The sequence below is a fragment of the Gymnodraco acuticeps genome, unplaced genomic scaffold (assembly GCF_902827175.1).
Source record: "Gymnodraco acuticeps unplaced genomic scaffold, fGymAcu1.1, whole genome shotgun sequence".
Lineage (NCBI taxonomy): Eukaryota > Metazoa > Chordata > Actinopteri > Perciformes > Bathydraconidae > Gymnodraco > Gymnodraco acuticeps.
In genome coordinates, this window is record NW_022989952.1 from 15,001 (window position 1) to 37,067 (window position 22,067).

Here is a 22,067-nt window from a genome sequence, read left to right on the forward strand (position 1 = left end):
AAGAGTGCATTCACACCTAATAGTCCGCTCTCTGGTGCGCACCAGACGACAGTTTGTTACATTGTTACATTTTTCAGAAGGTTCGGTTTGCGTTCACGCGGGCAAAACTCAAACGGACTATAAACTTTAAACACAAGTCATGTGCTCGGAAATGCTGTCCAACCATTGGTCAGACATTAAGGGGGTAAAAACGCAAATCCCGGAAATTTCTACCGGAGCCTCCGCCATGGAGCATCGGCACTTTCAGCAGGTTATTCTCATGCTGCTGTTAATCTGGAGATCAACAGACTCTAGCGGCACGCGCACATGATTATATAATCAGACAACGTCCGTTAAAAAACATTATAACACATGAGAGACGTTCTGCAGTCAGGAGGGCGTTCCACCGACGACAGGTGTTCTTACTTTTATGTAGCTGACGGAGAATTGTTACTTTACACGACACTGTTCAACACTTCATTCTGCTTCACTCTTTAACGAAACAACCGCGGATGTCTTGAAAGACTCTTTCGCTAAAGATTTTGAAGATATCCGCGTTCTTGTAACACGTAAATACTACGCTTCCTATGTTTCGGTGCAGACTGCGTTCACACCATGAACCGCTCCAGAGTTCGCAAGCAAGCGCTCCGAGACCACCTATTTTAGCGGACCAGAGTCCGGTTGTTTAGTTCACTTCAGAGGTCTCGGACTGCGTTCACACCGACCCAAATGGCACCAAGCGGGTAAACGCACCAGACTATACAAGGCAGGTGTGAACGCACCCTAACTATATGCAACGTTTAGCTCTCTTGTTGGATCTTACCAGTTATTTTTCTATAAGTAACTTATATTCATAATTCATTTATCTGTGCCCTCTCTTAAATGTATTGTAGGAGAGATTGTGTCTGTTATTTTTGAGTTGCTGCAGTTGTGCATCCACCATGGAGAAGCTAATCGTGCTAAAGCTGGCTAGCATGGTGGCTGGAACAACTGCTATCCCCACTGAAATCTGGAGTAGGACACAGAGGATGCTGGTTAATTATGGGCAACTTAAGATCAGTGGCTAATGGAGGAGATAACAGCGTAGGAGTCAGACAGAATATCTGGAGTGCTTTATGGAAACATGGCTGACCGGGGTTTATATCTAACAACATCGTTTCCATGATGTTTGGGTCGACGAGGATTGCACCGAGAGCTTTATCATGTCTTCACTATCAGGGTTCATACACTTTTTCACTGATGATTTTCCATGACTTCTCCAGGACCTTTAACAAAAATGTTTACTCTTTCTCAGCGGTTCCACTGAAAATGGTTTATTTTAACGTTGAACAGGAAAATAAGGTCTGAAACATGTTGTGCCTCTAAAACAAATCAAATAGGCTTACTAGCTTCTACACGGTAAAGCAACTAAAATATCTCACCAGCAAAACACCTCGTCAATTAAATGCCATTTTATGTTTCATTACTATAAGATACAGTATGTATTATCATTATAGTATTACTATTTCGGCGATTAGCTAAAATATAAATTATATTTGATGCAACTTTCCATGACTTTTCCAAAACTTTGGGAAAAATATAGTTTTCCGTAACTTTTCCAGGGCCTGGAATTAGTATTTTGAATTTCCATGACTTTTCCAGGTGTGTAATGACCGTAAGAACCCTGACTATGAACCTTAGTCTACGTGCATTTAACAAGGAATTGTATATACTGCAAATACAACATTGTGTTCAGCAGCAAAACAATTAAAAAGCCCTGCTGGTTCAGATTACAATTTGTTGCCCTGTCAAAGTATTTCCAAGAAAATATGTATAGTGAAAGTACTTCAGCGACCTTATGGCCACCCTACATTAATTACATGTATCTGTGTTATTCCCAGATGATGTAATCATGATGAGGGCACACGTGTTATCCCCAGCATGTAAACACATGGACATGTGAGTGTTTCTTGGACTACACACACTCGTCCTCTTTGCATATGCATGAGGACCTAATGACCAAAGTGGAGCTGTTGCCAAGTGCCGCCTCCACCTACATGTTAAATGCAAATGAGCCCCACGCTACCATATGTGTGCACTTGTTAGGAGAGCTCACAGATGTAGGTCCTTTAACAGGTGCTTAAGACACATTTCTGCATCAATCTGCAGCGGAAAAACAACACGGTATGTAGAACATTCTGTTAGTTTCACTTCATTTCTGCTAACGTTTCCTCGCCAAATAAACAGTTTTTAAGCTTTTGAATAAACTGATATTGAGTTATAACACTTCAGACGAGAAACTAAACATTTAGATTACCAATATGTCATTAGTTTATCCAAATAATATGTATTTGGGAATTTTACGAGGATGTTTGGAGCTGTGGGAAGCTGCTAGCTGTGGGAAGCTGCTAGCTGTGGGAAGCTGCTAGCTGTGGGAAGCTGCCAGTTGGTTAAAAAACAAACTAATTTCAACAATGTTTTATAATAGCTCTCAGTGCCAGAAGGGTAGACACAGGTCCACACTGCATTTACCTTTAGGGTGTTATTCTTTTTTTAAATATGGAAGCCACCAATTTGGCAACAGCACTACAGCTAACGTTTGCTAGCTAGCTTGTTAGATAGGTAGCTAACGTGAAGCTAACTACTAAAATAGATAGCAAATGTTAGAGAGCTTGTAAAGAACATAGCTAACTTTCACTAGTGCGCTTTTAAGATATGTAACTAATGTAAGATGGCAAACTAGTTGATACTAAAAGGTAAGCAAGCTTGTAAAGAAGATAGCTAACTTTCTCTAGTCAGCTTTTTAGCTAGCTAGATACAGTAGATAATTAACATGAAGCTAACTACTAAAATAGATAGCAAACGTTAGAGAGCTTGTAAAGAACATAGCTAACTTTCACTAGTCAGCTAGCAAACCAGTTAGTAAGATAGTAAAACGTTAGCGAGCTTGTAAAGTAGATTACTAAGTTTGCTAACGTTCACTAGCTAGTTAGCAAAGTTGTGCCCAAACAATGCATAATAAAGCTTATCTAAAAGTATGAATTCAAACTTTATGAGGTCTGCAAGACGAAAAAAAACAACTTTCAAAGCGTTTGTTTACTGAATGGAATTCTTATTGAACAGCTAGGATAACATTGGTTTATATATGAAGTACAATAGTAGTGCTCAGAGTGACCTGATTCATTGACTTATTTTGCTATCCTGCGGCACGAAAACTTAGCAACGCTTTGCTTCATGTTGGCTGTGAACACACCCTTAAATTATGAATCCCAACATAACCAATCTGCACTGATGTCGCTGACTTCCTGTCTGCCTAAATGGGCATCAATCTCATGCACCCTATGGAACATGATACTTCTGTGTGTGTGTGTGTGTGTTTGTTTGTGTGTGTGTGTGTGTGTGTCAGATATCTGATTGGGGAGGCATCCTATTTAATGACTGCAGGTGCAGAGGACGGTAAGTGACTGAGCATTGAGCGGCAAATCAAATCAGCCGACCAATCACGGCAGCCCTGCATCAAAATGGCCGCTCATCTCTGACAGAAGGCTTTTAATCAGTTGGCCCTACTGGCAGTGATGCATGCTGGGACATAGAGCGAGTGGCAGAAGATGCAGACTGATGAAAGCGGACTAAAAAGGTGTTTAAAAATGACAATTAGGGGATTAATACAGCAAAGTGTGTGTTGTTTCCTGCAGTCGATTCTAATCTACAGTGGAAACAAAAGGCTTCTATTGACAAGTTCTGCTAAATTACAAACTGAGATGTTTAAATTAGAAACAGTCATGGTCTCAAGTTTTACATTTCAGGCTAATTTAACAGTTAGTTCTTTCAAAACAACAAAGATTGAGCGAGAAACTGGGTCATGCTCTCATAGTGTTTGTGGGCTCGATCAATAAAACATGAGTTCCGATTAGAAATAAATCCAGGCCAGGCCTCGGCTGTGGAGAAATGATGTGGAAATCAACAAATAACAGACACTGATGATCTATTTTTGCCTGAGACATACTGTATATTTAATCTGCACTTATTGTGATTTATATATTGCAAAAGTTCACTTTCTGATATTGACTTTTTAGATGTTCATAATCAACGTTCCTCTAAGACAGGGGCGTCAAACTCAATTTCATCGCGGGCCACATTGGAATTATTGTGGCACTCAAAGGGCCGGTTGTAACTAGAAGACTATATACATATTTAATATATATTAAATTATGTATTATATTACATTATTGCCTCTGCATTGGATTATTCTCGGATAGGGAAATAACTTCATAATTAACTACGTCTGAAAGCAGAAGTCTACGGCAAATAATTGCAAGTATCTTCGGTGAGAATGTCACAAAATGATTTAAAAAGAAAAGTCAAATTCCGGAAAAAAAGTGACATTTGGGGGGGAACTCTGAGAAAAAGACAAATTCTAAGAAAAAAGGCATATGTTGAAGAAAAAAAGTCAATAATTCTGAAAAAAAAGTCAAATTTGAGATGCATTGTGGGACATGTAGTTTATGGGCAACGTGCTTCTGTAAATCGGCATGTAACCGTATAATAAACATATTATATTCTTTGCAAGCTCTTGTAGGGCCACAGAAAATGAAGTCACGGGCCGGATTTGGCCCCCGGGCCTTGAGTTTGACACCCCTGCTCTAAGATATTAGACATTAGAATATTTGGCAAATGTTGGTATTCAAGTTCAAGCTCTAATCATTTTACTTACGGTGACTTTTGCAACTGTCCAGGGCCTTGGCTAACTGGTGCATTCACAGCAATGTTTTATTAATGTGCTCTGTCCCTGTTAAATAGGAAAATCTACGGCAGAAAAAGTTAAAATGAAAAGACCGTTTAGTAGATATTTACTATTTCCTGTTAATTTCAAGAATACTGGTTATAGCCAGTATTTTAGTTTTATAAAAAGGGCCACCTAATCATCACATCTGTAGTCAAGACCGTATAAAGGACTACAATTCCCACGTCGCCTCCTCTAAAGAGACAGAGTTGGTCGGAAAGACGCTGTCGACCGTTAAGTTACAGAAGCCTGTACATAGGAAGAAAGAAAGACTACCCAAGTTGAATAATTACTTTATTTGAGTTGTGCCTCTTTTGTTTGATTTGTTTTGACTATTATAAAGGCCTGATTTCTTGTGAAAAGTGTATTATTTTATTTAGAGTAAACCCAAAACACAATAGCAACACACCACGCGAGTCATCAACTGTGAGTAATACACATCTTATGGAAGGAAACTCATTAGAAACGTCTGTAAAAGGCGTCCAAGTGGCTTGCATAGAAAACAGTAAGGAAGCTATGGAGCATTAAATAGATATTTCCGGTGGTAACAAAGTACAATTACTCAAGGACTCCACTACTTTGTAAGTACTTGTTCTGGTAAATCTTGTGTGGTGTTGATGGTGATGAGGATGGTGAGTGCAGGACAGAGGGGATGAAGGTGCAAGGTCAACGTGACAGAACCAATCAAAATCTGTTCCAGCAGAGCGAGCGATTCCCACACCTCGTCCGCCGCCAGGGAGACACTCACCGCTCACATGAGAGTGTGTGTGTGTGTGTGTGTGTGTGTGTGTGTGTGTGTGTGTGTGTGTGTGTGTGTGTGTGTGTGTGTGTGTGTGTGTGTGTGTGTGTGTGTGTGTGTGTGTGTGTGTGTGTGTGTGTGTGTGTGTGTGTGTGTGTGTGTGTGTGTGGTGTGTGTGTGTGTGTGTGTGTGTGTGTGTGTGTGTGTGTGTGTGTGTGTGTGTGTGTGTGTGTGTGTGTTGTGTGTGTGTTGGATGGATTTCTAACTTTCTAATGAACCTAGGTGAGGACATTTCTCCAGGGTTGCAGTTGAAATGTCAATGTTTCTTAGAAAAGTTCCAAACTGAGTGAAATGACCCGGAAGTACCTCAGTGTCAGCCCTGAATCTCTAGATAGAAAAAAAGCTTCAATACTTCCTTTATAATCTCCTTTAGCTTTAGCTTAGGCTAACCCTAACCACTGGACCATCCCTTAAGAAAGGAAAGGAGATAATGCCGTACCACAATTATTGCAGCTGAAACATTTACGGCCCGTCCACACTATAGCGTCGACCGCTGCAATCTGCCCATTCACTTTGAATGGGGTGACGTCACGTTGCCTCGCTTTTTCGCCGAACTGAATTGTGGGTAGCATAGCGGTCCGTCTCCGCCGGAGACACCGGAGTAGCCAGCGCCAGCCAATCAAATCCCGTTTCGGAAAATCTGACAGCTCAAGCTGTAGCCAATCAAACCGCGTCTAAGCTGGGAGAGATATCCCGCCGTTCATTTCTATATTTAAAAAAAAGATGGAGGAGAAACTAATTATCGCCGTAGCAAATCACCCGGTTTTGTATGACCAGACCCTCTTCACCTACCGGGATACAAACCGGAGGAACCAGGCATGGAGGGAGGTGGCAGAGACAGTGGGTGAAACTGGTAGGTTTTCGCCTGTTTGGGGAGTTTATATATATATATATATATATATATATATATATATATATATATATATATATATATATTGCTCGCATAAAATCCCCGGGGGTTTTTGCTTTTTATGTCGGGGGCGGGAGATTCATGTGATTGGTTGTTGGTCGCGTTGCTTGAATAAAATCCCCAAGCTTCAGACACGCCCAGCTCCAAGCTTTTTTTGAAGCTGTAGTGTGGACGCTCCGTTAAAGTGACAAAACATTCACGGAAAAAAACGACTGTGATCAAGAAATAGGGGACACTAAAAAGTGACGCACACAGCTGGGAGACCAGGGGAGCGTCACTCTTTAGTGTCCCATTGTCTCCCAGCTGTGTGCGTCACTCTTTAGTGTCCCCTGGTCTCCCAGCTGTGTGCCTCACTATTTAGTGTCCCCTGGTCTCCCAGCTGTGTGCGTCACTCTTTAGTGTCCCCTGGCCTCCCAGCTGTGTGCGTCACTCTTTAGTGTCCCCTACGCTCCAAGCTGTGTGTGTCACTTTTTAGTGTCCCCTGGTCTCCCAGCTGTGTGCCTCACTATTTAGTGTCCCCTGGTCTCCCAGCTGTGTGCGTCACACTTTAGTGTCCCCTGGTCTCCCAGCTGTGTGCGTCACTCTTTAGTGTCCCCTTCGCTCCAAGCTGTGTGTCACTCTTTAGTGTCCCCTGGTCTCCCAGCTGTGTGTGTCACTCTTTAGTGTCCCCTGGTCTCCCAGCTGTGTGCGTCACTCTTTAGTGTCCCCTGGTCTCCCAGCTGTGTGCGTCACTCTTTAGTGTCCCCTTCGCTCCAAGCTGTGTGTCACTCTTTAGTGTCCCCTGGTCTCCCTGCTGTGTGTGTCACTCTTTAGTGTCCCCTTCGCTCCAAGCTGTGTGCGTCACTCTTTAGTGTCCCCTGGTCTCCAGCTGTGTGCGTCACCCTTTAGTGTCTTCTGCTCTCCAGCTGTGTGCGTCACTCTTTAGTGTCCCCTGGTCTCCCAGCTGTGTGCGTCACTCTTTAGTGTCCCCTGGTCTCCAAGCTGTGTGCGTCACTCTTTAGTGTTCCCTGGTCTCCCAGCTGTGTGCGTCACTCTTTAGTGTCCCCTGGTCTCCAAGCTGTGTGCGTCACTCTTTAGTGTCCCCTGGTCTCCCAGCTGTGTGTGTCACTCTTTAGTGTCCCCTTCGCTCCAAGCTGTGTGCGTCACTCTTTAGTGTCCCCTGGTCTCCAGCTGTGTGCGTCACTCTTTAGTGTCTTCTGCTCTCCAGCTGTGTGCGTCACTCTTTAGTGTCCCCTGGTCTCCCAGCTGTGTGCGTCACTCTTTAGTGTCTTCTGCTCTCCAGCTGTGTGCGTCACTCTTTAGTGTCCCCTGGTCTCCCTGCTGTGTGTGTGTCACTCTTTAGTGTCCCCTGGTCTCCCTGCTGTGTGTGTCACTTTTTAGTGTCCCCTGGTCTCCCAGCTGTGTGCGTCACTCTTTAGTGTCCCCTGCTCTCCAGCTGTGTGCGTCACTCTTTAGTGTCCCCTGGTCTCCCAGCTGTTTGCGTCACTCTTTAGTGTCCCCTGGTCTCCAAGCTGTGTGCGTCACTTTTTAGTGTCCCCTGGTCTCCCAGCTGTGTGCGTCACTCTTTAGTGTCCCCTGGTCTCTCAGCTGTGTGCGTCACTCTTTAGTGTCCCCTGGTCTCCAGCTGTGTGTGTCACTCTTTAGTGTCCCCTGGTCTCCCAGCTGTGTGCGTCACTCTTTAGTGTCTTCTGCTTTCCAGCTGTGTGCGTCACTCTTTAGTGTCCCCTGGTCTCCCTGCTGTGTGTGTGTCACTCTTTAGTGTCTTCTGCTCTCCAGCTGTGTGCGTCACTCTTTAGTGTCCCCTGGTCTCCCAGCTGTGTGTGTCACTATTTAGTGTCCCCTTGTCTGCCAGCTGTGTGCGTCACTCTTTAGTGTCCCCTGGTCTCCCAGCTGTGTGCGTCACTCTTTAGTGTCCCCTTGTCTCCCAGCTGTGTGTGTCACTATTTAGTGTCCCCTTGTCTCCCAGCTGTGTGTGTCACTATTTAGTGTCCCCTTGTCTCCCAGCTGTGTGCGTCACTCTTTAGTGTCCCCTGGTCTCCCAGCTGTGTGCGTCACTCTTTAGTGTCCCCTGGTCTCCCTGATGTGTGTGCGTCACTCTTTAGTGTCCCCTGGTCTCCCAGCTGTGTGCGTCACTCTTTAGTGTCCCCTTGTCTCCCAGCTGTGTGCGTCACTCTTTAGTGTCCCCTGGTCTCCCAGCTGTGTGCGTCACTCTTTAGTGTCCCCTGGTCTCCCAGCTGTGTGTGTCACTATTTAGTGTCCCCTTGTCTCCCAGCTGTGTGCGTCACTCTTTAGTGTCCCCTGGTCTCCCAGCTGTGTGCGTCACTCTTTAGTGTCCCCTTGTCTCCCAGCTGTGTGTGTCACTATTTAGTGTCCCCTTGTCTCCCAGCTGTGTGCGTCACTCTTTAGTGTCCCCTGGTCTCCCAGCTGTGTGCGTCACTCTTTAGTGTCCCCTGGTCTCCCAGCTGTGTGCGTCACTCTTTAGTGTCTTCTGCTCTCCAGCTGTGTGCGTCACTCTTTAGTGTCCCCTTGTCTCCCAGCTGTGTGCGTCACTCTTTAGTGTCCCACTGGTCTCCCAGCTGTGTGCGTCACTCTTTAGTGTCCCCTTGTCTCCCAGCTGTGTGTGTCACTCTTTAGTGTCCCCTTGTCTCCCAGCTGTGTGCTTCACTCTTTAGTGTCCCCTGGTCTCCCAGCTGTGTGCGTCACTCTTTAGTGTCCCCTTGTCTCCCAGCTGTGTGTGTCACTCTTTAGTGTCCCCTGGTCTCCCTGCTGTGTGTGTCACTCTTTAGTGTCCCCTTGTCTCCCAGCTGTGTGCTTCACTCTTTAGTGTCCCCTGGTCTCCAGCTGTGTGCTTCACTCTTTAGTGTCCCCTGGTCTCCCAGCTGTGTGCTTCACTCTTTAGTGTCCCCTGGTCTCCAGCTGTGTGCCTCACTCTTTAGTGTCCCCTTGTCTCCCAGCTGTGTGCGTCACTCTTTAATGTTTTATATTTGCAATGTTTCTGAAGCTGGAGCGTGTTTCTACTTGTGTAAATGTTGTGTCGTTGTAGTGCATTTGTCACCTCAGGGAATAGACAAAGTAACATTTGACTCATATATATAAGCGTATACTTACATACAAATACACACACAGGCACACAAACACACAGTATCTAAAATGGTTTGAAATCTTCCTCCCTAAATATTTATTTGACATGTTGTGACATCTGGCTGGTGGTTGTGGAGATGTTTTGCTGTAAAGTCTTTGTGCTCTATCTCCTCCTCTCTTTGTCCTTCATGCTTCAGTGTTCGTTCGCATGTTGATGTTTTCTCTTCGTGGCACGCAGGTCTATTAGATCAAATACCTCAGAGCGGGTCATTACCAATCCTCAGGACGATTTCTCTCCTGGCGTCTGAAGCCACCAAGGTCAGCGGACACAGATCCTCCGGTTACACGGGATCACGTCCGACATGTTGGTGAGATACGCCTCATCAGGGTCGTTATCATATCACCTTTCAGAGAGCAGATATAAGCAGCTCTGATAATGTAGCATTAATGGGAAATGCATATGAGGGGGGGGGGGGGAGCGATCGATGGACAAATGACCCGTAACGAGGTGCAGGACACGAGGCGATAGACGCCAACATGTATGCACCAAATGACTGATAGTGAACACTCATTAGGGTTATGTCCAAATAGGGCTTAAATCGTGTGCTGGGGTTTAATATAGTATATCTTGATTTCAAAAGAATAAGTTATCAGTTGGAAAAATATGCGATATTTAGATTTGTAAGCTGCAATAAAAAATAAATGTCTTTAAATTAATGTTTCATATTCTTTAAAGATCATGAATGACTATATAGAGGACTCTTTAAAGTAGTAGAGACAATACATACTGATATACACCTGAACATCAGCAGGAGAGGACTCTTTAAAGTAGAGACACTACATACTGATATACACCTGAACATCAGCAGGAGAGGACTCTTTAAAGTAGAGACACTACATACTGATATACACCTGAACATCAGCAGGAGAGGACTCTTTAAAGTAGAGACACTACATACTGATATACACCTGAACATCAGCAGGAGAGGACTCTTTAAAGTAGAGACACTACATACTGATATACACCTGAACATCAGCAGGAGAGGACTCTTTAAAGTAGAGACACTACATACTGATATACACCTGAACATCAGCAGGAGAGGACTCTTTAAAGTAGAGACACTACATACTGATATACACCTGAACATCAGCAGGAGAGGACTCTTTAAAGTAGAGACACTACATACTGATATACACCTGAACATCAGCAGGAGAGGACTCTTTAAAGTAGAGACCACTACATACTGATATACACCTGAACATCAGCAGGAGAGGACTCTTTAAAGTAGAGACACTATATACTGATATACACCTGAACATCAGCAGGAGAGGACTCTTTAAAGTAGAGACACTACATACTGATATACACCTGAACATCAGCAGGAGAGGACTCTTTAAAGTAGAGACACTACATACTGATATACACCTGAACATCAGCAGGAGAGGACTCTTTAAAGTAGAGACACTACATACTGATATACACCTGAACATCAGCAGGAGAGGACTCTTTAAAGTAGAGACACTACATACTGATATACACCTGAACATCAGCAGGAGAGGACTCTTTAAAGTAGAGACACTACATACTGATATACACCTGAATATCAGCAGGAGAGGACTCTTTAAAGTAGAGACACTACATACTGATATACACCTGAACATCAGCAGGAGAGGACTCTTTAAAGTAGAGACACTACATACTGATATACACCTGAACATCAGCAGGAGAGGGACTCTTTAAAGTAGAGACACTACATACTGATATACACCTGAACATCAGCAGGAGAGGACTCTTTAAAGTAGAGACACTACATACTGATATACACCTGAACATCAGCAGGAGAGGACTCTTTAAAGTAGAGACACTACATACTGATATACACCTGAACATCAGCAGGAGAGGACTCTTTAAAGTAGAGACACTACATACTGATATACACCTGAACATCAGCAGGAGAGGACTCTTTAAAGTAGAGACACTACATACTGATATACACCTGAACATCAGCAGGAGAGGACTCTTTAAAGTAGAGACACTACATACTGATATACACCTGAACATCAGCAGGAGAGGACTCTTAAAGTAGAGACACTACATACTGATATACACCTGAACATCAGCAGGAGAGGACTCTTTAAAGTAGAGACACTACATACTGATATACACCTGAACATCAGCAGGAGAGGACTCTTTAAAGTAGAGACACTACATACTGATATACACCTGAACATCAGCAGGAGAGGACTCTTTAAAGTAGAGACACTACATACTGATATACACCTGAACATCAGCAGGAGAGGACTCTTTAAAGTAGAGACACTACATACTGATATACACCTGAACATCAGCAGGAGAGGACTCTTTAAAGTAGAGACACTACATACTGATATACACCTGAACATCAGCAGGAGAGGACTCTTTAAAGTAGAGACACTACATACTGATATACACCTGAACATCAGCAGGAGAGGACTCTTTAAAGTAGAGACACTACATACTGATATACACCTGAACATCAGCAGGAGAGGACTCTTTAAAGTAGAGACACTACATACTGATATACACCTGAACATCAGCAGGAGAGGACTCTTTAAAGTAGAGACACTACATACTGATATACACCTGAACATCAGCAGGAGAGGACTCTTTAAAGTAGAGACACTACATACTGATATACACCTGAACATCAGCAGGAGAGGACTCTTTAAAGTAGAGACACTACATACTGATATACACCTGAACATCAGCAGGAGAGGACTCTTTAAAGTAGAGACACTACATACTGATATACACCTGAACATCAGCAGGAGAGGACTCTTTAAAGTAGAGACACTACATACTGATATACACCTGAACATCAGCAGGAGAGGACTCTTTAAAGTATGAGACACTACATACTGATATACACCTGAACATCAGCAGGAGAGGACTCTTTAAAGTAGAGACACTACATACTGATATACACCTGAAACATCAGCAGGAGAGGACTCTTTAACGTAGAGACACTACATACTGATATACACCTGAACATCAGCAGGAGAGGACTCTTTAAGTAGAGACACTACATACTGATATACACCTGAACATAGCAGGAGAGGACTCTTTAAAGTAGAGACACTACATACTGATATACACCTGAACATCAGCAGGAGAGGACTCTTTAAAGTAGAGACACTACATACTGATATACACCTGAACATCAGCAGGAGAGGACTCTTTAAAGTAGAGACACTACAAACTGATATACACCTGAACATCAGCAGGAGAGGACTCTTTAAAGTAGAGACACTACATACTGATATACACCTGAACATCAGCAGGAGAGGACTCTTTAAAGTAGAGACACTACATACTGATATACACCTGAACATCAGCAGGAGAGGACTCTTTAAAGTAGAGACACTACATACTGATATACACCTGAACATCAGCAGGAGAGGACTCTTTAAAGTAGAGACACTACACACTGATATACACCTGAACATCAGCAGGAGAGGACTCTTTAAAGTAGAGACACTACATACTGATATACACCTGAACATCAGCAGGAGAGGACTCTTTAAAGTAGAGACACTACACACTGATATACACCTGAACATCAGCAGGAGAGGACTCTTTAAAGTAGAGACACTACATACTGATATACACCTGAACATCAGCAGGAGAGGACTCTTTAAAGTAGAGACACTACATACTGATATACACCTGAACATCAGCAGGAGAGGACTCTTTAAAGTAGAGACACTACATACTGATATACACATGAACATCAGCAGGAGAGGACTCTTTAAAGTAGAGACACTACATACTGATATACACCTGAACATCAGCAGGAGAGGACTCTTTAAAGTAGAGACACTACACACTGATATACACCTGAACATCAGCAGGAGAGGACTCTTTAAAGTAGAGACACTACATACTGATATACACCTGAACATCAGCAGGAGAGGGACTCTTAAAGTAGAGACACTACACACTCGATATACACCTGAACATCAGCAGGAGAGGACTCTTTAAAGTAGAGACACTACACACTGATACTACTCCTCCATCCTCCCTTTAATCCATCCTCTTCTGCATGTCTCTATCAGTCTTCTCCCTCCATCTGTCAATCAAACTGTCTCCATTTTCTCCACCCTGGACGTTTTAACCGTGTGAACATCCGTTAGCCAGCCGCCTTGTCTTAACTCTCTTCCAATTTCATCCATCCTGTCACTTTTTGACTCCATCCATCAGCGATCACAGCCCACGCTGCACGACAGTCTCCTTAAAACACCAGCGCTAAAAAAGTCTACTTCAATGTAATGGATCATAAGGCTTCGGAGTGAATATGCAGAGTGTGTGTGGCTGCCGCCTGGAGATGTAATCCTGCTCTGCATAATTGATGGAGAAGACATTGAAAAACTCACAGATCGTTAAATGTGAGAGCAGATTTGCCAAACACACGTTTCAGAGTAGTTTATTCTCCGCGTCCTGTCAGGGCTATATGTTCTGCAGGGAGACATTTCCTGAAGACGAGATGATTATGGTGATGATGACGCTTTATCTTCTTCATCCACACACCTTAACTGACTCTCTGTAGCAGGAGATTAAATATAATGGATACGTCGCTTTCAGATTCTCTCCAAAGTGTAGGTCCATTAACCCTGTCTTAGTCTTTTATTCATATACACCTTATTACACGTCTACCTACTTAAAATAAACAACGACTTGACTCACAATATTGATGTCATCCATTTAAAAATCATTGCATCGCTTCCACTAATAAAATATAGTCTGTTTGACTGCGTATCAACGGCTGGAGTTGCGGAGACAACAACAATTAAAATGTTGAAGCTATATTTATCCAACTCGAAAAAAGACCTACTAAAATAAAAGAATATCAGTTTGATTGTGAGATATATTAAATACATTTTAGTTTTACATTGCCGTAAAACAGCCCTTTAGGTCACGTTAAGCACACGGTTAGATCCATAAATGCTCTGTTTAAAGCGAGTCAATTGGAGTCGGGTGGATTTGAAATGACGCCATTGTTTGAAATATGAGAAAAAACATATATGTTGTTCCCGCACTTCAAGTATCTTGGAGTCAAAATGGACTCGAACTTGACTTTTAAGAAACATATTAAGAAAGTATCAAATACCGTTAAATTCAACTTGCATCATTTTAAACAAATGAGACCTTTCTTAACTGTCAAAGCTGCAGAGTCAGACCTCCACTGTGATTCTATCCCACATTGAATACTGTTTGACAAACTGGTCGTTTGCTTGAGCCACAAACCTGAAACCCAGAGAACAGCTGTTCAAGAGAGCTATCCAGGTGTTTGACAGAAAGCCTCATTCATACCACCTCTGCACCATCCTGGAGAAACACCATTTATTAAGTTTTGACCATTTTAAGTCTTTTAAAAGTATGTGTTTTATTTATAAATGTCTACATGGACTGCCCCCCCCCCTTCATCCACAGAAAACACACTGGACGCTGCACTAGGTCAGGAACCAGAGGAGACTGTGAGGTCCACCGCAGACGGACCACTTTTGGACAAAATGTCCTTCTTTGTGGAACAGCCTCCCAACTGAGATACGGGATCGTCCCTCTCTCAAAAGCTTCAAAGGTCAACTCAGAGAATGGTTGAGAAACAAACAGACGTGCAATCGCTGCTAAATGCACTTTAACACAGGGGTGTCTCCTCTTGCACTTTAGGTAGCTCTTAAATCGTCTCTTGCACTTAATGTGTCGTTGCTGCTACAGTGTACTGCCATGTGGTAAATACTTGTGTATGCTGTATTGCTCTTTTGCATATCATGTATTTATTTGTTGCTATGTTTACAAATGTCAGGTTCTTAAATGTTGTATGTCAGGGACTCCGGATGGAAATGAGCTCAAAGCTAAAATCCGGCATATTTACACTTGAAGCATTATGTGTCTCAAGTGTTCATTAATGTGAGCCTATTCAAATAAACGATTCAATGAAAAATGAAAATCTGTTTTTAGGGAAGATTTAAGTGTTTGAGTTCAGGTTCTTTATTTATTTTGTAGCTAGATTTAGTTTGCAGATAAAAAGACATCCATCCTGACTCATCTCTAATAAAATAACTAATACAAGTACACCCTGCTCCGTCAAATCTCAAAAGTCATAATTAAATAAATAGGCATCTGTGTGACGTGCCTATGTGTGTCTGTCTACCAATGCTATCCCATTGGGTGCTAATTCATTCAAAACAAACCAAGCTCTTGCATTAATGTATGACATCGTGTGTGTCCTCTACAACCATGAACATGACAATTATTATAATATTGTTTTATGCTGGACATATGTGCATCTTGTATTGTTCTATTTGACTTGGATAGCTATCACCCCCAAAGGAAACGTGATTTACAGTGTGGGCGAAGAATCAATAAACATTCAAATTAAGTAAACTCTAATAGGGAGCACTTGCACAAAGCAGTGGACTGTGTTGTGAGAGACGACAGAAAATGCAATGTTTAATTTATTTTACGAACCCATCATTTGTTTATTTTTGAGACAGATGTTTTTCTAGAAATCTCCGTGAATTAAACGATTGAGATCCTTAGCAACCCTTAAAGGTCACCTATTATGCAAACTCCTCTTCTTCATGTCTCTTCTACATCAACATGTGTCCCCTCTTCTTCATGTCTCTTCTACATCAACATGTGTCCCCTCTTCTTCATGTCTCTTCTACATCAACATGTGTCCCCTCTTCTTCATGTCTCTTCTACATCACCATGTGTCCCCTCTTCTTCATGTCTCTTCTACATCAGCATGTGTCCCCACTTCTTCATGTCTCTTCTTCATCAACATGTGTCCCCTCTTCTTCATGTCTCTTCTACATCAACATGTGTCCCCTCTTCTTCATGTCTCTTCTACATCAACATGTGTCCCCTCTTCTTCATGTCTCTTCTACATCACCATGTGTCCCCTCTTCTTCATGTCTCTTCTACATCAGCATGTGTCCCCTCTTCTTCATCAACATGTGTCCCCTCTTCTTCATGTCTCTTCTACATCAACATGTGTCCCCTCTTCTTCGTGTCTCTTCTACATCACCATGTGTCCCCTCTTCTTCATGTCTCTTCTACATCAACATGTGTCCCCTCTTCCTCATGTCTCTTCTACATCAACATGTGTCCCCTCTTCTTCATGTCTCTTCTACATCACCATGTGTCCCCTCTTCTTCATGTCTCTTCTACATCACCATGTGTCCCCTCTTCTTCATGTCTCTTCTACATCAACATGTGTCCCCTCTTCTCTTCATGTCTCTTCTACATCAACATGTGTCCCCTCTTCTTCATGTCTCTTCTACATCAACATGTGTCCCCTCTTCTCCATGTCTCTTCTACATCAACATGTGTCCCCTCTTCTTCATGTCTCTTCTTCATCAACATGTGTCCCCTCTGTGGAAAGAGACTCTGAAAGTTTCAGGAACAAAGATTCTCTCTCTTTTTGATCCATTTCTATAAAAACCTGTCTGAAAATGAGCTGATCAGATTTTGCCACTTTATGATGTCATAACGATGTTTTGGCTTGTGCACCCATTAGCCAATCATCACCTGAATCTCCTCCCAGAGCACCATTGTGTTCTCTTTAACCAATCATCTCACAAAGGGGCGTGGCCAGCAGCAGCTCATTAGCATTTAAAGCTACAGACACAGAATCAGCACTTTGGAAACAGGGCTGAAACAGAGGGGATTATGGGATGCTTGGTGTTTCAGACAAACACTTAAGAGACATGTTCTGTATATATCTGAGACCTGTAGTATGTTGTTGATAAAGAGTAATGTACCCTCCCCTCTCACCTGGATCTTGATTGGCCAGCTGAAGTTGGTGACGTAGACGTAGAAGGTGATGTTGTGGTGGAGTCTGAAGTTGAACTTCTCACAGGAGAAACTGTCTCGGTGCTCCTTGATGTTGGTCCTCGCTATGATGGGCATCTCTTCACCTGAGATGGTGCCAGCTGGGACCAAATAGAGAGAAGTTTTAGGAAGAAATTCAGTAGTTTAGTTCAAACAAATGCTTTATAGGGTACAGCAGCACACAGCAACCAAGAACAGAAGTATTTTGCTGTCGTAGCATCTCAACAGAGTCTACAGTAAAAACGGTCTGACAGGGTTAGGTTGGAAGGGATTGTATTTCTGCTAAACAACCTTCATTTATCGCTGAAAACCAAGTAGTTATGGGAAGTGTTTCTTGTTTTCAGTGAAGGACGTAAGAGAGGAAAAGCATTGCCATTGGTTTTCAACCTGACCCAGGTTATTTAGTTCAACGGAAGTAGTATTTATAACTGAATATACTTTAAACATATGGACCATGTAACACATCAATGAGCAAGACTGTTAAATAATATATTTTATCAATATGAAGAACATATTTTGTTAGAGATAAAATAGAGTGGTACAGCGAGTTAACCCAGAGGTTAGCATCGTAAGGGTTCCTTCCACAAACGCCAGCGGGGTTTTCCCATTGGATTTCGGTATATTGTTTATGATGCTTACACGTTGTGATCAACAGGATAATCTCCACACAAATCTAAAAGCTAACGCTAGGCTATAAAGGAACTACAGCACGGTCACATGACTTCACGTCACCACCGCTAAGCTAAAGGCGGCTAATGTTGGGCTATAAAGGAACTACAGCACGGTCACATGACTTCACGTCACCACCGCTAAGCTAAAGGTGGCTAATGTTGGGCTATAAAGGAACTACAGCACGGTCACATGACTTCACATCACCACCGCTAAGCTAAAGGCGGCTAATGTTGGGCTATAAAGGAACTACAGCACGGTCACATGACTTCACGTCACCACCGCTAAGCTAAAGGCGGCTAATGTTGGGCTATAAAGGAACTACAGCACGGTCACATGACTTCACGTCACCACCGCTAAGCTAAAGGCGGCTAATGTTGGGCTATAAAGGAACTACAGCACGGTCACATGACTTCACGTCACCACCGCTAAGCTAAAGGCGGCTAATGTTGGGCTATAAAGGAACTACAGCACGGTCACATGACTTCACGTCACCACCGCTAAGCTAAAGGCGGCTAATGTTGGGCTATAAAGGAACTACAGCACGGTCACATGACTTCACGTCACCACCGCTAAGCTAAAGGCGGCTAATGTTGGGCTATAAAGGAACTACAGCACGGTCACATGACTTCACCTCACCACCGCCTAAGCTAAAGGCGGCTAATGTTGGGCTATAAAGGAACTACAGCACGGTCACATGACTTCACCTCACCACCGCTAAGCTAAAGGAGGCTAATAATGGGCATGATGACGTTTAGTCGTCTCATTTAGACACTGGTTAACGACCATCATTTTTTAATTCACCAGTGGGTTATTTACGGACGTATTTTGGCATAAAACAAAGCGCTAACTTATCTTTAGCTTGTTATAACCACAGACCTTATTTCAAGCTAGTATCTGTTGACTTTGAGGCGAGGTAACTGGAAGTTGTTACCTGGCTTTGTTTTTGCACCACTCTGATGTTGCATTGAATATGTAGCAATAATAAAGCAAGAAAAACAACTTTATTGTAAACCTTTAGCCATGAGAGAGCATCACAATGAGCAGAGCTTCTTTCACCGTCAGCGTCCTTGTAAAGATATTTTCACACAGAAAGTGGTTGCAGTGGAAACAGCCTAGATTTTGTAAATGTCGACGATGTGCCGTTCATCTCACACAAACAATGTTTTGTTGACACCTGGCAGTAACTCAGAGTGGGCTTTTAACATTTCCCCCAGTGCTGAAGTGGTCTGACTTTAGTTTCCTTCAGCAGTTTCTGTGTAATGCTTGACTTTTTCTGACAAAGTGAATAACACATATTTCCACCTCCTGCTTGAAACACTTTCACACACACACACTCTCACACACTCTCACACACACACACTCTCACACACACGAACAGACACACAGGCCCAAAGACATTGCGTGTTGAAAGCAGAGTGCTTTTATCTTAATTGCAATCAGAAGGGGAAGATGTATAAAACAGCCCTCATGCCAGACATTTCTAAATAGCTTCTGATTCCCCAGGAGGCGAACAGGAAGTAGATCTGACCGCTTCTCTTAAGCCCCTGTCACACTGTCCCAAAATTGACATCCGATGGACACACGATAAAGGAAATGTTCAAATTCGGCTGTGATCGTAGCAACATCGGGCCATTCGTGAGGGCATCTAAGCATCGTATGACCGCCGGTGGAGTTTCTCAGGCTCCGGCAGCAACTTTGTGAGCGGCAACTTCGTAAGGCACTCGTGAGGGCATCTTGTCAAATCGTGTCATCTTCGTGTTATCATCGGTGCATTCGCCCTCACTCTGATCGACGCGAATGCCCGATGGCACCGATGATAACAAGATGCCCTCACGATGGCCTTACGAAGGGCAAAATTGACACACGAATTCAACACGAAAATGAACCTTCTCAAGGTCCTTCGGCAATTTTTTGGCATGCCGAAGATTTTGCCACCGCTCACGAAGTTGCTGCCGGAGCCTGAGAAACTCCACCGGCGGTCATACGATGGCTTAGATGCCCTCACGAATGGCCCGATGTTGCTACGATCACAGCCGAATTTGAACATTTCCTTTATCGTGTGTCCATCGGGTTTTTTATTGCTCAACAAAATCATGCAAACATATTATGTAAATAACCCAATTTGTGTTCTGTGAAACTAAAAAGGATATCATATATTATTTTGAAGGACAGTTGACAGGAAGTTGTTGTTGTTATGGAAACAACATTACGGAGAAAACGTAATATTTTCTACATATAACGACGGATAAAGTAAAGAACAAAGTCTGAAGATATCAGTACAGTATCATAGTACTGTAACATAATTGTTTTTGGTACTTTCGTTGCAGTTGTATGTCTTAAATGTAATGTAAATGTTGCCTTCGTGTGTGGTTCGGGCCATCATCGTGCGAAATTCACAATTCCATATTCGTATGTCCATCGGGTGTCAATTTCGGGACAGTGTGACAGGGGTTTAAAAGACTGCAGCCAACAATAAAAGATAGTGTGAGATTTCTTCATACAATTACATTTTATATAACCGCTTACTTTCAGATTCATTAGACGGAAATGAAATGCCAGAAAACTGCCCTGTTATGAAGATTAATTTAAAGGGAATATTGGCTTCAAATGTTCTTTATCCACTTGGCTCAAAGAGACCAGTAGATGTTAGATCTTTACTGAAATGAGGGAGGAAGCATAATCTAGATATCATGCATTATTTAAACTATTAGCAAATTACTTCGGTAGTTAGACATAGCTTATGTTAGCTAACAATAGCTAGCTATATAGCACACAGACAGGTAATTGCTTTGGTCTCTAACTCAACTTGTTTTTATGAATCTCAACGTTGTGGACCTTTGTCTACCCTGCTGGCAGTAAGAGTTATTATTAACTGTTAACATGAGCTTTGGTATGGAGCCCGAGCGATCCCAAATACAATTCATTGTTTACAAAACAAAGAGTTAAAGTAACACACGTCCAAAAATACACTGGCTTCAATTTCCAAGAAACAGATGCTGAACATGGTTCCAGCTTTTTTTGTTACTTTGAACTTAACTTGTGTTTCTAAATCTCAACGCTGTGGACCTTTGTCTACCCTCCAGGCAGAAGAGTTTCTATTCACTTTTAACACAGGCTTTAGTATGGAGACCGACCAATCACAAATTCATTGTTTACAAACTGAAGAGTTAAAAATAAACACACGTCAAAATATCCACTGCCTTCAATGTAAACTCACACACATGCAATTTGCTGAGGTGAACATACCTGTAACATGTTTACCGAGCTACTTAGATGTATAGTGTTTGCGCTATACTGAATATTAGCAGATCAAAACTATTGTAAACTATCTTTCTGTTGTTTGCTACAGGAATCATGATAGACATTGTGTGGCACATTAGAGCACATGTGTCAAACCCAAGGCCCGGGGGCCAAATCAGGCCCGTGGTGGATTTAATTTCGGCCCGCAGGATCATTTCTAATTCCTATTAGATCTGACCCTCCGGTATATTGCTCTCACACCTTCACTCCATCCTGAGGGTCTCCTCCGCTCAGAGCCTGAGCCCAAACATTGATGACCTTGCACCCAAGATGAGATGCCAAGTATCTGAGCTAGCATCACAGAGCAGCACACTGAGTTTAATGGATGCTTCCTTCTGCACTTTCTCTCAGGACAACAGGGCATGTTTGGTTTTCTCTTTGAGGGGAATAGTTTTGTTGAAGCTGTTGTTGGCCTGTGGGGAAATGTACTCATAAGAAAAGCTGCAGATAGAGCCATACGAAATGAATGCAACTGATTATTTAAAGTGGACCTATCATGCTATATTTGAAACATATATTGTAGGGCCATACCTATATAAAACACGTCTGTGAAGTTTTTTTTTCAAAATACCAAACAGATCATGTTAGCCATGCCTCATTTCGCTCTATTTGCTCTTTTCCAGCCCTGTTTTTGCAAGGGCTGATTCTGCTTCTGTGGCAGACTACAGCGCCACCTACAGGCCTGGCA

General features: G+C 42.8%; 1 protein-coding gene across 1 annotated transcript in view; it reads right to left on the minus strand.

Annotated features, from left to right (window-relative positions):
• LOC117542782 (attractin-like protein 1) overlaps nucleotides 1-22,067 on the minus strand; it is a gene marked incomplete at both ends in the record, with an annotated part of 62,719 nt that overhangs the window by 12,553 nt on the left and 28,099 nt on the right. Inside the window, one exon of the mRNA XM_034210624.1 lies at nucleotides 17,351-17,508. Coding sequence (XP_034066515.1) covers nucleotides 17,351-17,508 — 158 coding nt within the window. The remainder of the gene's footprint in view (nucleotides 1-17,350; nucleotides 17,509-22,067) is intronic.